This window comes from Lygodium microphyllum, chromosome 8 (assembly GCF_053477565.2).
Source record: "Lygodium microphyllum isolate KBCC chromosome 8, Lygodium_microphyllum_v1.1.10, whole genome shotgun sequence".
NCBI classification, from domain to species: domain Eukaryota; kingdom Viridiplantae; phylum Streptophyta; class Polypodiopsida; order Schizaeales; family Lygodiaceae; genus Lygodium; species Lygodium microphyllum.
Window position 1 is genome coordinate 40,335,367 of NC_141142.1, and position 20,033 is coordinate 40,355,399.

General features: G+C 38.7%; 1 protein-coding gene across 4 annotated transcripts; it reads right to left on the reverse strand.

The window, feature by feature from the left end:
- Positions 1-8,391: 8,391 nt before the first annotated feature.
- LOC148032190 (uncharacterized) lies at positions 8,392-13,622 on the reverse strand. Of its 4 annotated transcripts, XR_015691585.1 has the most exons (11): positions 13,345-13,622; positions 12,615-12,910; positions 11,135-11,252; positions 10,959-11,048; positions 10,763-10,874; positions 9,988-10,685; positions 9,750-9,889; positions 9,530-9,622; positions 9,147-9,262; positions 8,919-9,010; positions 8,392-8,740 (listed from the first exon to the last, which is right to left on the reverse strand). XR_015691585.1 is itself a non-coding variant. In XM_087682822.1 (10 exons), the coding sequence occupies exons 1-9, from the start codon at positions 13,363-13,365 to the stop codon at positions 9,151-9,153; spliced, it is 1,680 nt and encodes a 559-aa protein (XP_087538948.1). In that variant the 5' UTR covers positions 13,366-13,622; the 3' UTR covers positions 8,392-9,010; positions 9,147-9,150. The 4 variants fall into 4 exon arrangements, 2 of the variants coding, with proteins under 2 accessions (XP_087538948.1, XP_087538947.1); XR_015691584.1 differs by having other exon boundaries at positions 8,919-9,262; positions 13,345-13,621; XM_087682822.1 differs by having other exon boundaries at positions 8,392-9,010.
- Between the last annotated feature and the right edge of the window lie 6,411 nt (positions 13,623-20,033).

A 20,033-nucleotide genomic window follows, 5' to 3' on the forward strand; every position in this document is an offset into this window, starting at 1 on the left:
ACTTTTCCAAATCCTGAGTCATTGTCGATCTTCCATCATCGACAAACTACAAGTTCAATGCTTCCTTGGCCACACATGATATTATCAAAAATTCATGTTGAACTGTGCACTCATTGTGTGGCCACTTTACAAACTATTGATCATATTTGAGTGGACTGAGGAATGAGAATGTGCTTACAAAGAATTGAAAAAGGCTTTGACTACTACACCAATCCTACAAGCCCTAAATTGGAGCATAACCTCCCATTGAATTTGACTTCTCAACTAATTGTGCGAAAGGGAAAACATCATTATATGGCTGATCATGTTTCTTGCATCCCTAGCAAGGAGTTGGCTAAAGAAAGCATTGTGGATTATCTACCCGACACTCATCTGTTTGGGATTTCAAAATATGAAATTTTGATTTATTGGACCCATAAGCCTTATAGTGCAATACTCACAGGTGAGATACATCATTGTTGCCATAGATTATCTAACCAAGTGGACAAAAGCTAAAGCTACTTTAAAAAATGACACAAAGGACCATAACTAAATTCTTATGGGAAAAGGTGATCTCTTAACTCAATTGTCCAATTGAGATAGTAAGTGACCAAGGTACTCACCTCATTAATGAGGTGACTTCACACTTACCATCCACCTTATGATCATTCATAGAAAATATTTCCCCTACTATCCCCAAGAGCCAACGGCTAGGCAGAGTCAACAAACAAAATTCTAATCAATGACCAAAATTATCTCAACTCGGAGTGATTGGGACAATAAACTCATGGCCACTCTATGACATACGACACAAACATGATCATGCATATAGAATTCTTTACTCCAAGTCTAAGAATAGCTATCCAAGAAAGATGGGAGTAACAAGCAACATGGACTAAATGCTTGCTTGAGTTGGAGCAAACTTTCTAAAACACGATTAGTAGCTACCCATGCACTCATTTTTGTGAAAAAGTGTGATGGAAGGCGTGGTTTAACAAACATGTCAAACAACAAGATTTTGAAAAGGGTGACCTTGTACTATTGTACTCCGTTAAGGGGCACCAAGAAAAAAATGAAATTCAAACATCTAGCTCCATTCCACGTGCATGTCATTAGCAAAACTAGCAATGCTGAACTTAGGACACTTGATAGTGAAGGCTTAGGATTTTTTAATAGTAGTCAAATCAAAAAATATTTTCCCCCAACACATCCTATGCACAAAGCCCCAATGGCACTACCACACATTGCTATACAAGCAATTAGGATCATCAGACTTGACCCTGAGGATGAATGACCCATACATGTGGCTTATTTGAGTATCACCCTAACTACAATGACATCTTGCTGCATCATTGCCCTAATCAATGAAGGTGCAGATTGTAGCATCAGGACATGATAATTGAATAGGAATTGGGAAATCGCTACTCATGCCTACAATGGCAAAGTAAATCATATGGGGGACGTCCTTATGCATTATTAGAGAAATGTTAGATTACCTTAACCATCAAGATTGAAAGTCCACCCGCCACCATCTTCTACATGCAACCTAATGTTGAAAAATTTGGTAATGATGAGGTACTATTTGAAGCCCATATAAACAACTCACCAAGTGTATAGTCGACCTTGAACTATAGCGTACCCATTTGGAGCTACCCAACATCACAATTATCATGATTTTTAGCAAGGCTACTAACACCTCACTGGAAAAGGCAATACCACCAATTCTCCCCACACACCCCAATTCATGCCTTAAAAAGAGTAATGATTCTCACCTCAACAAATTTCTCAAAGATTAGATAGACCATGATAGGCCAGCCAATCATGTATGTCCATCCAATATAAACCATCAGCAGTAGGTGCTGACACAAAATAAGAAAAGGCAAGTGCCTACTCACATGCATGTCCCCAGCATAGACTAATCCCTAACCAAGTATTCTAGTGATGCAAAGGATGTGTCTCAAATCCAACTCAATGGGTTTCTAAAGCCTTACTCAAAGCACAAGGCTACTTTGCTAGCAACAAGCTTATTTGGTTGTTGTTGAAGCTCATGCACAAAACTACCCTAATATCCCCATACATAAAATCCTAGGATGTCAAACTCCCATAACTAGGGAAACAAGCATCACAACCACCTTCACCCAATCACGGTCCTCAAATCAATCTTTTATAGATCCTAGACTCTAAACCCCAACAAGTAACTTGCAAAGGATCATAGTCCAATGAGTTTCTGGAACCCCATTGCTTGACTATCCCTACCCATTAGGAAATTCCAAAGACTGCTAGAGTTATGTCCCAATCTATTCCACCAAACTAAAACCACTCATTGAATGACAAACCCCCACTTATGCCTAAAATCACACTCAAGTTACACCTAGGACAAGCCAAAGCCAAGCATTCACACCGCTTGACCAACTCATCCACAAAGTGCTGAATGTCCCTCTCAACCTCAAACCTTCTTATGAGAGATAGTCTCTCTTGGAACTAACTACCATCATGGCTATATATACCAATGATGACATAGTCACATGCATTAGACAACTCGGTAACACCTTTACTATATTTTCCCATAGTTAAATGGCTTAACCTAGGCCTCCTTGATGAAGACACCACAAATCATGTGAGGTCTCTAGCATGCTCATGGCAAGAATATAAACTCATATTCACCAAGGCTACTTCAATCATCGAGGAGCTTATTGTAACTCAAGTTTCATGGGAATTCCCTAAAAGGAAGATTAATCGCCTCCTTCAAATGAAGCTGTGTTGAGATCACACCCAATGAACTAGACAACCTTGATCATCTTGCATTGACCGATTCCTTTTTCTTGCAACATTGGTTCACTCTACGAGTGCAATGGGAAAGAGCAGGATGTCAAATCATGACCAACATAGAGAAATGGCATGCCATTAAGATGTCAAAGTATATCATACTTATGTTACCCACACATCCTTTTGAGTACTTGCTCTCATCTGTAAATGTACGTTAGAAGATAATGTGATGTGCATCCATACATAGATTGAGCCCTTAGCAAAGAATAGATTTATATTGCTAATCAATTCGATTCAAGGAACATCCTTATTACCGATGTTCTAACCTACATTACCCATATCAATATCCATCCATAACATTTGGACCATTACATTGCCATGGAATACAATCTATACTTCTACAATTGATGATTGCAAACATAGTTGTCGTGACCCCATCTACAATTCTGAAAGTATTGATGTCCATTGGGAGGAGGAGGGGTTTGTATAGACTTTGCATAAATTCTGTAGGTCACCACTCTCTCACATGCAATTTTAGAAGAAGCCACGACCACTAGTATCAAATGGTTGGCAGTTGTTGCGACTGCAAAGTCTGGTCAGAAGGTGCCTAAAACACCAAGAGTGGAAACATCCTCAACTTCTTTACCCATGACTGCCCTAACCCCCCCAACACCAAGTTTTGAAGAGCTCATAAAAGAGCTAGAAGAGGAAAGGGATGAGCTAGATGAGGAGAGCAAGTCAACATTGGAAGCTTTAGGGGAAAAAAAAAGAGAGCCCATGCCACTTACCGACAAGAGAAAACAAGAGAGATTTTTTGTTTAAAGATAGAACAAGCTGTAATAAGAGAAGGCAATGACAAGGAAAAAGGATATGAAGAGTTGCAAGAATAATGTAAGGTAGAAAGAGAAAATTGTATGCAACTCAAAGGCTAGTGTACCCAAGCAATGAAAGACAAATCTAAGTTTGAAGTAGAACTAGAGGAGATGAAGCATGTCTAGGGACAAGAAATAAGGGAGATGAGAAGGCGAAGTGAGCCAAAGAGGAGGCCAAGAAAAAGACTCGGTAGGTAGTGGAGTTGGAAAATGAGATAGGAAATTTTGTACATAACTATGCCCCACTCCAAAAGCAATTAGCCCATGAAGTATAACAAAGAAACATCCTTAGCCAAACTTGGCAAGAACATGAAACCACATTAGAAATTGTCGCTAAAAGGAAAAACCAAGGGCTAGAGATAGCAAAGGAAAGGGCGAGTCAATGGGAAGAAAAGAATGTGGACATGTTATAGAACATGGCCACCTATTTAGCACAAGTAAAATATGAAAGAATCCTAGCAATAGAAAGAGCTAAGGCAATTGAATTAGTGATGCAGGTTCAGCAGCAAGATTTCATCAACACACTACTTGAGGTGTGGAATCCATGTGAGGATGGCACAATGGACAATCTCAAGAAGAAGTTGTACCTCACTAGGCGTGCACTCAAATACAGTCTAGAAATATGGAATCTTTTAGCCTTGCCATGGTGGGAGCTTTGATATTTACCAAATGAAGTGGATGGGATTACAATGTTTGAGTCATATGAGCCATTCCTATGGAGAGAGCAAGTTCAAAGCACCAAACATGAATAAAGAGTGAAGTATGGAAATGAACTACATACTTTCTATCTAAACATGAAGTTAGTTTAGAAGGGAGTCACGTGTGGGGAAAAAAGTACGAGATTTAGGTAGAAACCCATTGGAGCACTAAGGTTGTGTCTACTTCTATGCTATGCAACATTTGTATTTGCTACATTACTAGTCCATTGTGTTTTACTGCTATGAGCTTGTATTTTCTCTAATAGCTTTTGCTAGCACAATGGCCCTTGTATTTTCCAATGTGATTAAATGACCAAATATATATCTATAGAACCAATTGAGCATTTCAACAAGGTAGGTCTTTTCTTTTTGCAACCTCCTCCATGGCAAGTATTTTGAAAATATGCATCACAAGCATGGTAATGTGACTTCTCTTTATATTGTGTACTCCACATTTCTAAGGATCTTTATTTCTCTAAAAAGAATGATCTATGGGCATACAATATATCTTGGAAAAATATGGGCTATTAACATTAGATTTGCAGTATTAAATTATACACAAAGTAAAATGGAAGAAGTGAAGTTGATACAATACCATGTAATTTATTGGGTCATGTTTGTTTCTCCCCGTGCATTGACAACTGAGTTGTAAAATATTCAACTACTTGATGGAATGCAAATTGAGTTGAAAGAATTGTTAAGGGTTTCGATACTAAGGACACAAGCTTGCAAAGAAATACCAAACTTTAGCATGAGCATTCTTAATGTTCGAATCTCTTTCCAAGTCCTTAATGCATTTGCATATATCTTTCGAAAGCTCCTAGTTCAACTTTGATAACTTGCCAACCATGTTACTTAAGAATCTATTGGCCTTTTCCCCACTCGTAGATATCTTCTAGGCTATATCATAAGTGAACATTGAGTCATTTGGTCTCTTTTTATCTTAACTTTTCCTTGATGCGCACCAATGGAATTCAAAAACTCATCAATTTTATCCATAGCCACTTGGCACTTTAGAAGGAGATTTCATTGTATACACAAGTGATATGCAACTTTAAAATCTTATCAAAGATATGCACAAGGCAATATAGTGTGAAATTAATATTGTCGATGTCAATTGGAAATATATGTCCATGTGCAATCTATTGGGTGGTGTCTTTCTATTGCATGCTAGTGCTCCTCCATTCCACATGCCATGTCCCAAGGACTTGCAATAATTTTGCTATAAAGGGTCTTTGTAATAATATACTCTTCATTCACACAAACATACAAATCCACTTTTCTTTTACAGTCATTATGTTCCTAAGAGATTCCATTAGGAAATATAAGATAGTAGAGGAAATGAAATACAATGTAATATTGATTTAAAAGGATTAAGGAAACAGAGTACTGAAAAATATTTAGATGAACCTATAATATCATTAAGCACCTTTAAACATTGAATACCATTTTTGGGAAGAAGAATAAAGCCAAGTTTTAGGGTTAAAATTAACCAATCTTGCTAATGTGGCACTTGAGAGAAGTACCGGAGCATGAAATGGTTAACTATCTTTGAAAAGTCCCATGCACATGTAGGAGCTTTAAAAATATAAAGTAACTTTGAGGATACTTTAATGGAAAAAAGTATATAAAAAATGAGTATTCTAAATTAGAATAGATTTCGAGGAAAAGAACTCTCTTCTTTATGAATATTCCTTAAAAGTCATTTTTCAAGTCAAAAATAAATTTGACTCCCTTATATAACACTTTAGGAAGAGTGAGGGTCTCATCTTGGAGAACAAAAAAGACTAGTTACCATCCACCACAAAAAGTAGGGTCAAGCATAAGAATATAAGGGGCTAAGGGATAAGAAGGCATGCCATAACCAGTATGGAAAAGGGACTAATCTAAGACTAAGGTTTCCTAATCAATTCCTTACAAGGCCCTTTTTAAGCTCATATTTCTCATAATGATTATTTCCTTCTTAATTTTTCATGGTGTCATCCACTTGAGACCATTTTTTCTTCAAATTTCTCCTTAGTAATTACAACTTAAGAATCGAGAATATAACATCATTAACTATCTGAGAACTTCTCAATGGTAATGATACTACATCACATTCAAGGCACATTTAGAAGCTCTAAACAAATGGCATGAAGAAACCACAAGAGAAATTAGTTGGTAAAGACCACTAAGGATGTCTAAAGTCATGCATGCTAAAGACCAAACTAAGGCCAATTTTGGAGAAAAAAGGGTTTGATTAAATGGCATCTTTCAAAAATCACCAAGCAAGAAAAGAATCAAGCAACTTTGAAATTCAAAAAAGTGAGATAAAGTCAAAATAGTAAAGGAATCAAAATGTTTCAATGGAATCAAAATGTCTATCACATGCATACTAGCACATCTTAAAGCATAATCATGAAATTTCCACAATGAAGGCAACTAGGAGAAAAATAAATTACATGTGCAATATATTGTGATGAAAAAGCAATAATGGAGGAATTCACAAAGCTTGAGCACTGAGTTGTTTAATGATCTCATAATTTATTAACTCTTACAACTTTAGTCAAGAACGAATCAAGCAACTTCAAAGTTCACAAAAGTAAGCCAAAACTTAATAGCAATCAAAATGTTTCAAGGGGACTACAATGTGGATCACACATGAACTTATACTAACACATCTCAAAGCATAACCATGTCAAACTTTCAAGATGAAGTCTACTAAGAGGACAATAAATTACATGGAAATTATTGAGGAGGCAAAGAGATCATGGAGCAATTCAAAAAGCTTGAGCATTGAGCTATTTAGGAACTATGATTTAATAACTCTTATAGCTTTAACAATTGGTTTTGGTTTTTTTTTTTGTACCAATGGCACCTCGAAATGAATTGTAACAGAGATCTTAATGTCTCTTTTTGTCTTTTACACCTTTGGTGTGTCTAGAAGAACACTAATACAAGTCTCTCTCTCTCTCTCTCTCTCTCTCTCTCTCTCTCTCTAGGCATCCAACTCATAGTTGTAGCAACTAACTCTTTTCTTGTATAGCTCATTGACATGGTCTTTTTTGTGTGCTTAGTGAGAGGAGGCTTGCTCTCTTCAGCATGTCTAGGCATGCTTTAGATTTCAAAATTTATTGATTTGACTTAGCAGACCATAAGCCTTTAATTTTTACTCTTTCCCTCTTCATCCAATAAACTGCAATGCTCTCTTTATTCTCACGTCATCTTTCATCGACACCTTTTCTGTTGTATTTTTTAAAAGATCGCACTCCCTTTCGCACATTATCACATCTTCCAAATGGATCATACAGATGCTTTACAGACCTCACTTACATGTGCAATGTAGCATGTCATTAACCATTAAAAAGATCATGCTTGCAATAACTGACTTCTCTACCTCCCCCCTCAATTCAATTCCTTCTATACAGCTCTTGCACCTACTTCGGTTATCATTCCTTCTTCCTCAATTTTCCTGCTTATAGCCACCTCTGTTGCCAGCTTTTCCTCTTGCTCCACCAAACACACATGCACATTGGCAAGCAAGCCTTTCAAAACCACATTATTACTTCTAAGTTGCTCAGTCACTAAAACAGACATTCCTCCCATGGCCTTGACTCTTGATTTCGCATGGGCCACAATGAGAACATCACGAAAAGATCTCTGGGTAAATCACACTGTTGAGGTAAGTGCCCAAGGTTTAACCCTCACCCCTAGGTGTTTTCCTTGCATTGTAGGGGGAGATGGTGAATGGATATAAGAAACAGGTCAAAAGGCCATACACACAAACAATCCCTTATGTAAAAAAGTAAGAGTGTGGAAAGCAAAAAAGGCTTTCTTTTTTTGTTTTTGAAAAACGCCAAAATAAAGACTTTGGAGCTATGACCTATGCAATCTTCAACCTACAAGTTGAGAGAGATGCTTGGTTGTCCCTGATTGGGTGAAGACCGAACAATTGGAAGTGGCATAGAAGTGTGCATGTGTGTGTTCACAGATATAGAACAAAAGAATACTGCTGGATCCAAAGGTGCAATGTAGAAAATGCGTACAGAATATGAAAGCACCCTTCGAACAGAGAACAAGGTGAAAAAATAGTCCAATTAAACTCTCAAATCACTTGATATACCTCCTTTACAATAACTTACCATCTCAAAATTGTGCACAGAATATGGAAGCACCCTTCTCAAGCAGAGGACAAGGTGAAAAAAAGTTGGGCAGAGCTCTAGTAACAAATAATCCACAAGGACAATTAAGACTTTGCTAGCTGCATGAATGTTTTCTCATAGCCCATGCAAAACTTTCCTGCAGTATCAGGTTGTAGTCAGATTAGTTTCCTAGTAAATTTGGCTTAGTTTTGAAAGCCAGTTGAAAACACAAGGAATTCAGTGAGGACAATTTAAGATGTTGCTAGCTGCACGAATGTTTTCTCATACCCCATACAGAACTGTCCTGCAGTATCAAGTCGTAGTGAGATTAGTTTCCTGGTAAATTTGGCTTAATTTTGAAAGCCAGTTGAAAACATATAACTCAAAAATCCCTAGAGATGTCCTCCATCATTGGGACTCCTATGGCTTCAACTTACCACAATCATGAATATCAACTGAATAATAAATGAGCATTTACATACATTCCTGGAGACCTGCTGTGATGAGCACAGGCTCTAAACTATTTTACACGTGATCTCTATCATCACCATTCAAAATTTCTTCCATTGCAATGCTGCAGCCCATAAAAGCACGCCAAGATGAGTAAAGCTGGACTATACTGTTTCTCCTTAACAAATGCTGATAGAAGAAGAAAGATAGCCAGCATTCCTACAGAGGACCCCCATCCATGAAATAAGAAAATGGAAAACCTGATCATCTGTTCTTCAACTTGCGTTGCTTAGCTCGGGCCCTTTCCCTTTCTCTCCTCTCTTCTTCCTCAATCAAAGCTAGCTCACGTTCATCTTCTTCCCGTGCAATCCTTGCACTACAAAATAAAGACCATTGATATAAGACTAGACTACACAAACTGTAGCTAGCCAATAATCATTGAGTGCCCTTAAACAGCATGATTATGTGCAAGCATGCAATGCAGTCTCTTGGTAACAGCAATACATATTCAACAACAGAACTGTAACTGGCTGCTAAAAAACAAGAAACAGATTTCTTTACGTGACCGAGGTGATATGGAAGCAGTTAGGTCGGTATTCACGAATGATGAATCAACACAAAGCTAAGCCAAACTTCCACTCACCTGCGCTTCTCTTCCATTTGAATTGTCCTGAAATCTGCTTCCATCATTCGATCATCCTCATCATCCAGATCACGGTATTTGTTTGGATTGTACCTGGAATCAAAGTCAGACAGAGAGATTATCAGGACAAAGATTGAATTAACACAGTACAATGCTGCCACTGAATCAGAATCATGGATTGACACAGGAAAACCAGACTGCAGATGGCAACAAATCTCACCCAAACATCTTCCTTATCATGCTGCTGACATCTCCTCCTCCATCATCATCATCATCTAAGAAGGAATCATCAGAATCCGACTCCCTCGGTCTCTTTTGGACCCTCCTGGTATCAACAGGTTTTGAACCGGGCTTTGCCACCTGGAGTAGAGAATGATGAGATTTTTTTAACTATCAATATAATTCCAAATCTTTCTGAACAGTTTGAATCAAGTAAATTTAAGGAAGTTCGTGGATACATGTTTAGAGGGCCCAGCAGACTGAGCAGGCTTCTTTAGGCCTAACTGGCCAGCTGGTGTACGGCCCACTGCAACAGATGGTCTCTGTAAAGGGCGAGATGGAGGTAGTTGCTGCTTTTTTTCTGGAGGTACTGGATATTTCTTAACTGCATTATTTGATGGAGCCGGCTTTTGAACAGTAGCAGAAATTGCAGCTTTTCCTGTTGCGACTTTGGCAGATCCAAAACCATGAGATGAGGATAGCCCAATTTTGCCATTTGGTTGGCCTGATGATTGCCCACTTTTACCATAAAGTACACCATTTGGTTGTGCTGATGATTGCCCACTTTTACCAGAAGGTACATTTCCCGTTACTACCACCTTTTTAGATTGGACAGCAGGAGTAACAGGTTTTTTAACGTTACTGGTAGAAGCAGTTGTGCCACCTTGAGAGGGCCGACCTGGTCCTGATATTAGTTTGTTAGATTGTGAAGCCAATCCAGAAGAGACCTTCGCATGTGAGACTGCAGGCTTCCCAGAAGGCTTGAGATATTTTTCTCTGGATTGGAGATGGTTCTCCTGAGAAACAGCACCTTTCTGTGATGCAGAAGAATTGGTCTTCATTGGCTTCGCCACAGAGCTTGGCTTCGTTTGAGAAGGCCCCTTCTGTGGCATTGAGCCTATTTTACTGTTGTTATTCTGTCTGGTTTTCTCCTTCTCTGCAACACAAAAAATGAATCAGAACTTGATTGTATTGTCCCAGTGTTTCAACACCTAATTCCCAAATCCAACTTACCTGGATTTTTTTGCTTAACATCATGTGCAATCTCCCCTGCAGGGGAATCTTCATCCGTAAACAGAAAGGAATAGTCACGTGCTTCCCTCAAGCGTTGAGCTTTTAGTGCAACCTGCCAGGTAAGAATAACCAACCCCTTATACATAAAATAGTAAAGCATGATTTAGCTTTCACCAACAACTGATAATCATGTTACCTCACTGACAGGTTTCTGCTGCTTCACAGTCTCTGTAGCCCTTGGCTCAGATGCCAATCTTGATGCTCCAGAAGATCCTTTGGCAATTCTCTGTTGGTTAGAAAGGAACCTCTTAGCCATCCAACGCAATATAAGAGAGTAAAAATTAAAACAGAGAAGTCCTGATCAGGCTTCACCTCAGGTGCCTCCTTTGCCACCTTTGCTGAGACGGACTCTGCCTCCTCCCTTGCACGTGCATCCTCAATAATCCTCCTTGCAACGACGGGCTCTGAGGGCCCAAAGAATGAGCCATAGCTGCGCCGAAATTATCCAGTATGATCGTTAGACAACTAAGCTTCGAAAAACTCTGCACCTGTTCAATCCACATTGGTTCGATATTTAACTGCACGGTAGGAGTAAAGGGAAAGAATACAGTATACCACTCAAGAACACAGGAAGCACAGGTAGCATGTTATACATATTCACCCCTTACCCCTAAAACTCCCCATACCTTAAAATTAAATCAACTTTAATAATCTAGAGCATTCCTTACATGATTAAAGATAATAATACAGTTCTCCCATATGATTTGCATGAAGTAAAAATCCTTTAAGATCCCCTGGAACAAATCAGATATTTTCAAAGAAAATATACGGTTAACATGCAACACAATGTGCTATCTAAGAGTTTCATGAGGAAGGGAACTGCAATCTATAAAGCTTATGTGACCCGCCAGCTTACATGCCCTAAGTGTACATGCCAAGCTGTTCCATGGGTTCCCCTTACAACTGACTCGTGTGTCCAATTTAAAGCCTCCTTAACCTCCTCATCTTAACCTTTCAACTTTACCTCTCAATCTTAACCTTCTCAACATTGTTGTTACATCCTTGGACATCCAGATAGGTGCTAATAGCAGTGGCCACAATGGTCATAAAGTGATCTATTGCAAATGCACAGGAGGCACTTCAGGGTAAGGCAGTCAAGCCCTTACTAGTGCCCATCCAGATGTCCAAGGAAGTAACAATCGGGCACCACTTTAATCGACCAATTGGATGTCTTACTGGCCACCCGATTGGCTGCCCAAATCTTTGTAGGTGCCTCGCCTTGGTTAGCAAGGCAAACCTAGCCCTAGGGCGTGGGCATATAACGCTTGTGCTTTCTAGACCATGATGTACTCAGTTATGAGACCGAGTAACTGACTTGGAATCACAAATTTCTATCATGCTTGTTAGACAACAGCTTCTAGTAAGCTAAATGGATGGATTGGAATGTACCAAGGATTGCAAACATGCAATCTGCCAATAGAGAAGAGAACCAATATGTGAGTGATTCATTCACTGGATTGGAAGTTTGACAATTTTCCTTGAAGCTAAGAGCCAGATATTGTTTGAAAAATCTAAACTACCAAAATGGCTTAGCTCTAAACACAGGCAAATACTAATCACCCATTGAAATTTAGTTGATTGTGGTATGTGATGTCTTTCTTGCTTAGCTAATGTCTTCATCTCAATCATCATGTACCTACGACTACTACAATTCATAATTCACAAAGCTTCCAGTCAACTCTCATATGACTTGACAACCTAGGAAATACAATTCTTGAATCATAGATGAAAGAAAAGCACTTAATAACCCTCGTTAAGAAAAACAAAACAGCATGTTAGCAATAGAGCTTACTTGTCATAAGGTAAAACCCTTTTCTTTTGATTGCTTCCATTCTTGCCCGACTGATCTTGTCCAAGTTTGAGTGACTTCCTTAGCCTCTCACGTTCAAGCTCCTTGAGCCTTTGTCTGCGCTCAAAGTACTCTTGGCATTCATGACTCAAATCATCCTCCGGTGGGGGTGATTCTTCCCTATCTTGGTGTCGATGATCGTTATCTTCTTGCTCCTCTTCTTCTTCTTCCTCTTCCTCACCATCAGCCTCTTCATCATCTAACAGACTGCCATAGTCCCTATTGTTCCGGTAAAATTCCTGCAAAAGAACCAGCTAAGAACAGCGAGACAAGCTCCAAGACACAGAAAGCCATCCTCCACTTCAAGAGAGAAATTTTTGCAGTAGAATGTAAACCGGACAGCCAGACAGAAGAAAGATCTCTAGCTGAAAACCCTAATGTAGTTTTGCGCAGAATGTCAAATTATCAGTCACGGCATGTCTAACTGAAGACCAATCGCGATTTCTACAGTGAAACGCACCGGGCCAGGTCCACGGGCAATACAAAGGGCACCACATTCGGTTTCCCCCTACATGAACTTAGACACGAGCTCTGCAGGGTAACCCCTCTCCCCTCCAATTTTAAAAAAAGAAAACAAAAACAAAAACCCTAATACGCACCACACGAAGGCCTCCATTTGAATGCAAAAGACAATGAAGATTTGACTGCAAAAGACAATGGAGGCGCCACTTACCGTGCGATCATGCCGTCCCATGGTAGGGGAACGAGGTTGTCGGAGACCGAAACCCTAGAAGCCCATGCGCAGGGTGCGCAGATCTGCGCAGAAGCGAGCCTTGCAGACGGGGAACGCAGACGCCGGGAGGGGGGTCGAGGCTTCGTTCCTTGGCTTTTGGCGAATTTCTGTGAGGCGTCTGTTCTTTCTTCTCCTCGATTCACACACTGACTGTGTTGTCTGCTCTGTCTTCGGTCTCGGGCTACAGGGGCGATAAACAGACGTGTCGTTCGTAGGAATAAATCTTGTAAATTGCCAAAGTACATGAATTATGAATTGCATTATTATATATATGAATTGTATGAATTGTATTATCGTATTACTTGTCTACCACATCTATTACGCAAAGGTTTTTTGGGGGTTGGTAGCATAAAATGTCCGTCGTGCACGCCCGCCCACCCACACACATTAATCCCGACACAAAGCATTGGTCGCTAGTTTAAGGCTACAATGCCCCTAAATTCCCAAATTGTCCCCCCTCCAACTTTTTCAAACATGTATAGTTTACCATTATTCCTTTGTGAAAAGGTTATGATTGCCAAAGTTTCTCTTATGTTCTATGCCCCAACTTCTTACCATAGGACCCAATTTGAAATTATTTGAATTTTATCCTTGTCAAGACGACAAACTTATGCTCTAACTTCCCTTGTGTTCTATGATCGAGATGGAAAACTTAATCCCATTCCCTGCATCCAGCCTTGGAGCTAATTCGTTAGAGTGCCTAAGCCTGTATATGTCTTGGCCTTCATTGAAAGCTCAATGTCATGTGTATGTGTGTGTACACACGCACGCACCTGCACACATGTTTTTGTATGCGTGTGTACATTGCTCCCATGGGCTCTGCATGTGCTACTTATGGGAGGGAATCGTATTTCCTACCGCTATACAAGGATATCACACATTACTCCAATGTGATTGGCTAGGAACTTTACAATGCACACATAGATGGGTACCCTTCTTTGAGAGCATATAGAGAGATGGCATTGGAATTGGGGTCCAGTAAGACATCACAAACTTGGACTTGGGTGGAGTGGTCATTCTTAATGGCCTATCTAGATGGCCAAGATTGGGTGCTCTCACATGCTTTCCACATAAGCATGCATCTAGAGGGGTGGAAGTAGGCTCCTCTACAAGTCGTACACATGTGCATGTGCCCTCATGCACTCACACATTGTATATATTGTATCACCACTGTTGTTATTCATGCATACCTCTCCTTCAATGTCACTTGGCATTGTGACTTGACTTCATCAATATCCTCAAAGATGTCATCAATGACACCTTACATACCATTTTTAGCAAAGAGACTACATCTACTTAATCTAACCACAAGCTTGAGGGGGTGTTGGTACCTCTACTACTATGTGTTGATGATATTTGTGCAATCTTAGTTACTCCAAAGGGGTTCTTGTTTGACCTAGACCCTACTTGTACTCTTGTGTTCTTCAACATGACCATGAATTTATTACTGGTATCATAGCCACCACCCCTCTTCCTGACCTTCAAGCCTCCATGATCTCTATGTTTTTGCTAAATGGAAAAAGGAGGGAGAAGATGAACTAAAAGAGCTAGACAGGAGAAGAAACAAACGGAAGAAATAGTGATATGTTGTATTGCCATCACATTATATCTACTCCATCTCTCTAAATCACATATCTACTCACCATCTACTCTAATGTTCAAATTTTAACAACTTGTGTAGTATATTCATGAAGCCCTAGCTTTCTTGATCCCCTTGGCTTTATGTAAGTCCCTTGATTGGGCTTGCAAACCCCTTATTAACTTCTAGAATTCGCAACATGGAAGATTAAATTGGGAAGAAAAGAGTTTTGATGTTGTTTTAGAAGAGAATAGAGCACAAACAACCATTTTGATGTTATGAATAGTGAGCAAATTAGTGGTATCCAAAATGTGTTGTGAGACTAACTTGTTTGATTGCGCTTAGAAAAATACAACGCTTGTACTTGAAAGCTATAAGCTTTAAAAAGGTTGTAATTAAGGGAGAAGATATTCATGGCATGCTCAAAGGATCCCAAATTTAACAAGGTTACGATCTCAAAATGAATGTGCGATATTAGTTATGGGCCATGTAGACAAACTCGTAAGCATTATGATACAATTAGCATGAATGAAGGTGAATGTTGATGAGAAAATGTTATTTTTATATGAATAAAAAGCATGCCCAACCAAGGTGAATGTTGTTGAAAAAGATGATTAAGAAAGCATGCCCAATCAAGGTGAAGGTTGATGAAAAATGTATTATTGTTTTCTTTATTAAAAACATCCCTTATCCCAAATCAAAGACAATCACTATTACATTAAGGATTCTTGGAAGCCTTACTCTTGAAGGAGTCATCAAGTCCTTTTCTAAAGAAGATAAACGTATGGAAGAAGATGGAAAGGCTTCTCAGGCTTCTCCAACTCCAAGAAATGAAAATTTGTACTTTAGAAGGAGTTCAAATTTTGTAAAATGCAACCATTGTGGGGCATAAAGGCCATACTCTTGCTAAATGCATGTGCAATGATAAGCTAAAGTTTGAATGCAGTTCACATGGAATGATTAGTCACCTTCAAAGGCATAAGAAAGAGCATCAAATGACCTTTTTCACAAAATGCAACGATGACTCTTGATATTATCTATTATAAAATCTATGTCAATGTTCATGTTTATGACCATTATGTTCTCGTGTTGTAAATTGCCTACTATCTACAATGATGTGGCCAATGTGGTATTTTCCCATGTCCCCATTTAATCCAAATTTGACTTGTGTGTTTTCTCCCTTGGAATAAGACCCATTTAGACACCAAGAGGGTGTTAAGAAATAAGTACCCTTGTGCACTAATTTAGCGTGAGAATATACGTATGAGGACATCCAGACAAGTTGACTTGAGGCTATGTTGCACTATGACCAATGGTAGTTACTTTTTTATACGTGACATATTATGTATGTTATTTAATGATATGATATTAACTTGTGTGACCTACAAAAGCATAGTGAATGCATCTATACATAATCTTCTATATGGGAGGGTGCTTAAATTTAAGGAGGATAAAGAAGTGTGCATACAAAGACCCTTTAACTAAAAATGTTTTTTTAGCATTAGGGGGTAATTGAATTACCTCAAATATATATACAAGGGGTCTCTTTATAGGGAGACAAATACATATGATAAAGATAGTTTCTTTATAATGATTTTGATTTCCCTAAGATTACGAGCCATAAATGACCAATGTGTACACATACAATTCAAGAGCCTTGAAGGAACGTCTCATTTTCTTATACACTAGTTACACTAGCATGATTATCTATAGCTCATCTCTACTAGGGGCCAAGCCTCTACCACTGAGGAAAGAGACTTACAACAAAGTAGCCACCACTAGGTAGAAGGGGGTTTATGAAGAGTGGTAATAAGTGGAGAGGCCCTTGATGATGATGATGGATGATTAAGAGTAAATCATCAATGCCACATGAGATAGTTAAAGTGGAGTTAAGAGCATTGCTTATTATAGTTGAGGCCCTTGATGATGACGATGGATGATTAAGAGTAAATCATCAATGCCACATGAGATAGTTAAAGTGGAGTTAAGAGCATTGCTTATTATAGTTGAGGCCCTTTCATCTAAACAAATTGAGTTGTAGTATGATATGAGGTACTAGTACATTTAGACAACCACATAAACTAGAATCACATGGATTACACATGGGTTGCATCCCACATGTATAGCACAATATGGACTCTTCTTTCTTAGAGCTTGCTTAAGAGGTTCAAATCATTCATCATAGTGGCCATTATTTAGTGAGCACTTAGTTACACATCTCAAGGATATTGATAAAACATATAGCAAGCCATTAGAGATAAACATGGCTTTCTACAAGGGGCATATTCTCCATTAGCATCTTGATGGCTTTTGATTCACCTCAAATACATGGATATACACCTCTCTTATGGAGTAAATTGTGCCATTAGCTATCTTTGCACCTCTCCAAACCAATTGCAAATATAGATTGATCAGCATGGACTAGATTTTTTCCGCCTTTGAGTACTAGTTTTCTAGCTTTCCTAGCTTGACCTAGAGCCCAAGAAGCACTACATGTGCAAGTGCCCAATGTATTATGAGATTGAATGGCACTTTCACTACCTATTATAAGAGGGATTTGGACCATGCTAATCCTTTTCAAGGTCACTTGCAAGCAAAAGCAAAAAGTAGTGGCATGCAAGGGCCAAAACCGATAAAAATTGAAGCTAAAAGTGAAGAGGCACTATAAAATGCCAAAAAGCTAAAAGTAGCACAAAGGGATTGTTTAATATCCAAGACCTCCAAACATTCATTGTAATATTATTTTAAAGCATGACTAGTTCACCCCCATGCAAGTTGTAAATTGAATGTGCATGCATGTGTGAGAGTTAGTGGAGTTAATTCTACATGCCCTTGATGGGTCAATTACCCTAGGGTTGTATGCAGGAATAGATTATCCACACACACACACACACACACACACACACACACACACATGGAGAGAGTCTTCTTGACCTAAAGGAACTAGTTGTAAAGTCTTGTCTTTTGCATGTAGAGTTCATGGCATCAAGGAGCATGGAGCTATAAGGAGGTGTGGCTATCATGGGAGTCGGAGCTCATTGACTCATCTCTAAACTACAACTTGGTGAATCTTGACCTCATCTATGTTCTTTTTTTGATTCAAGAGTCTTATACGATTGTAGATTAGATTCTTGGCTAGACTAGGATTGCAATATCAATGTGATGAGAAATCTTTCATGGTGTGAGACGCCATTAGAGAAAGCAGTGAGCATTAAAGAAAGCACGATTGATGTGCTCACATCTATCTAAATCCAACAAGCATGGGTTTGGAACTTGCATTTTGGTTTCATTGTTGGGACACTGGATATAGTCTTGTGCAATTTGCATATTAGCATCCTCAGTGAAAGAAGAGGCATAAATCTTTTATGTGTCATGATGAGATTGAGTGATCAATAAATCCCTAGTTTTTTGTTGCATTTTAAGTGTATTTGCTTATTTTCTCATAAATATGATCATGGGATGTCATGGAAATACCATTGGTATGTGAATAGCTAGGTAGCCCTTGACTAGGTAGTCATAAACTACTTGTACTTGTTTGCATTGATTGGGATTTTATGTTGATGAAAGTGATCTCGAGGAATTACTAAAAATTATTGAATATTTCCTAGTTAATCTCTAAATTTTCTAATTTGGTATCATCTTTATACATGCATGTGTTTAGGACAAGCACTACATTCAACTAGCTATTCTTGAGCATGTGTTTAGTGCATCTAAAATTTCTAAATTTATATGATCTTTATGCAGGTGTTTAGGACAAGCACTACATTCTCAAGCATGAGTAGTTAGTTTTTTTTTGGGGCTATAGGTGCATGTAACAAATGGATTTTTGTAATTGAACTATTATTTACGGCCATAGTAGAACCAAAACATGCTATGTATAGGATTTTTGAGGAGCACATGCATGTGGAATACATGGTTATCCATCAAGCTAGTGATAGAGCTTGATTAGCTCTCAAACAATTTGGTCCCCAAAGGCTCATATTTGATGAAACTATGCATGACCATGTCATATCATTCATTCAACTAAGTTTTTATGGGTTTTTAGATGTGAACCACACAAGTCTTGACTTGTCATAGTAGCTAGATACACTTCTAGAGACTCCATGAGATCATAAGGGAGCCCATTAGTATATAGTTTGGTTGTCCATTTGATTGCCATAACCATGAAAGTCTCTCAACTATGTTGGGGGTAAAGGCGCATGTGCCTAACTACATGTGTATTCATTACACTTATAATACTTGCACACATGTACATCACCATCACTTCATTCTTTATTCTTTCAGTGGCATTTGAATAAGGGAAGGTTGGTCACACATTGTGATTGTTTGAGTTCCCACATACGGTATCTCTCTCTCTTACTCTCTTGCTTCATCCACCATAGCCCTTGCTTTGTGCTTGCTTCTACTTATGTGCTTCCACTTGGGCTCTACCTTTCAACTAGTATTAGAGCCAACCACTCAAGAAGCTGCTTTATCCTTTGCTTAAGCTTGGATTCAAAGCTCCAACGCAAGGTTTCATGTTAGCCATTGTTTCTTCCTCTTGAGGTATGCATTGACCCTTTCCTTCTTTTGACTTGTTTCAACTTACTCTGTACTTGTTGAGAAGCTTTCCAAGGCTGCATGTTGTAGAGGTCATGGAAAGCTATGGTAGCTTGCTAACAGTGTCATATTTTGGCCATAACTTTTGCATATGGTATCGGATTCAGGCATTCTATAGTTAGAAATGAAGAGTGTGATGAGAGCTACAAATCTACGTATGTAAAGAGTTGATTCTCTATTTTATACAGAAGAGAATAGTTCTAGTTTGGACAATGAACAGTAAATTCCATAATGCATGTTTGATGCTTCAAGGATGCTATTTAGGTGTCTAGATGGTATGGTTATGCTTTTAGGATTGATTTGAGCTTGAAACAGCTCAGATTTCATTGTCATTTCCGTATTGTAATAATAGAACATCAAGCATTTATCAGTGTTTGTGAAAAGCTTACGCCTAATGCTCATTGAGGCTATATGGCACATTCAGTGGATGTATCACTCCTTTGATTGTTAT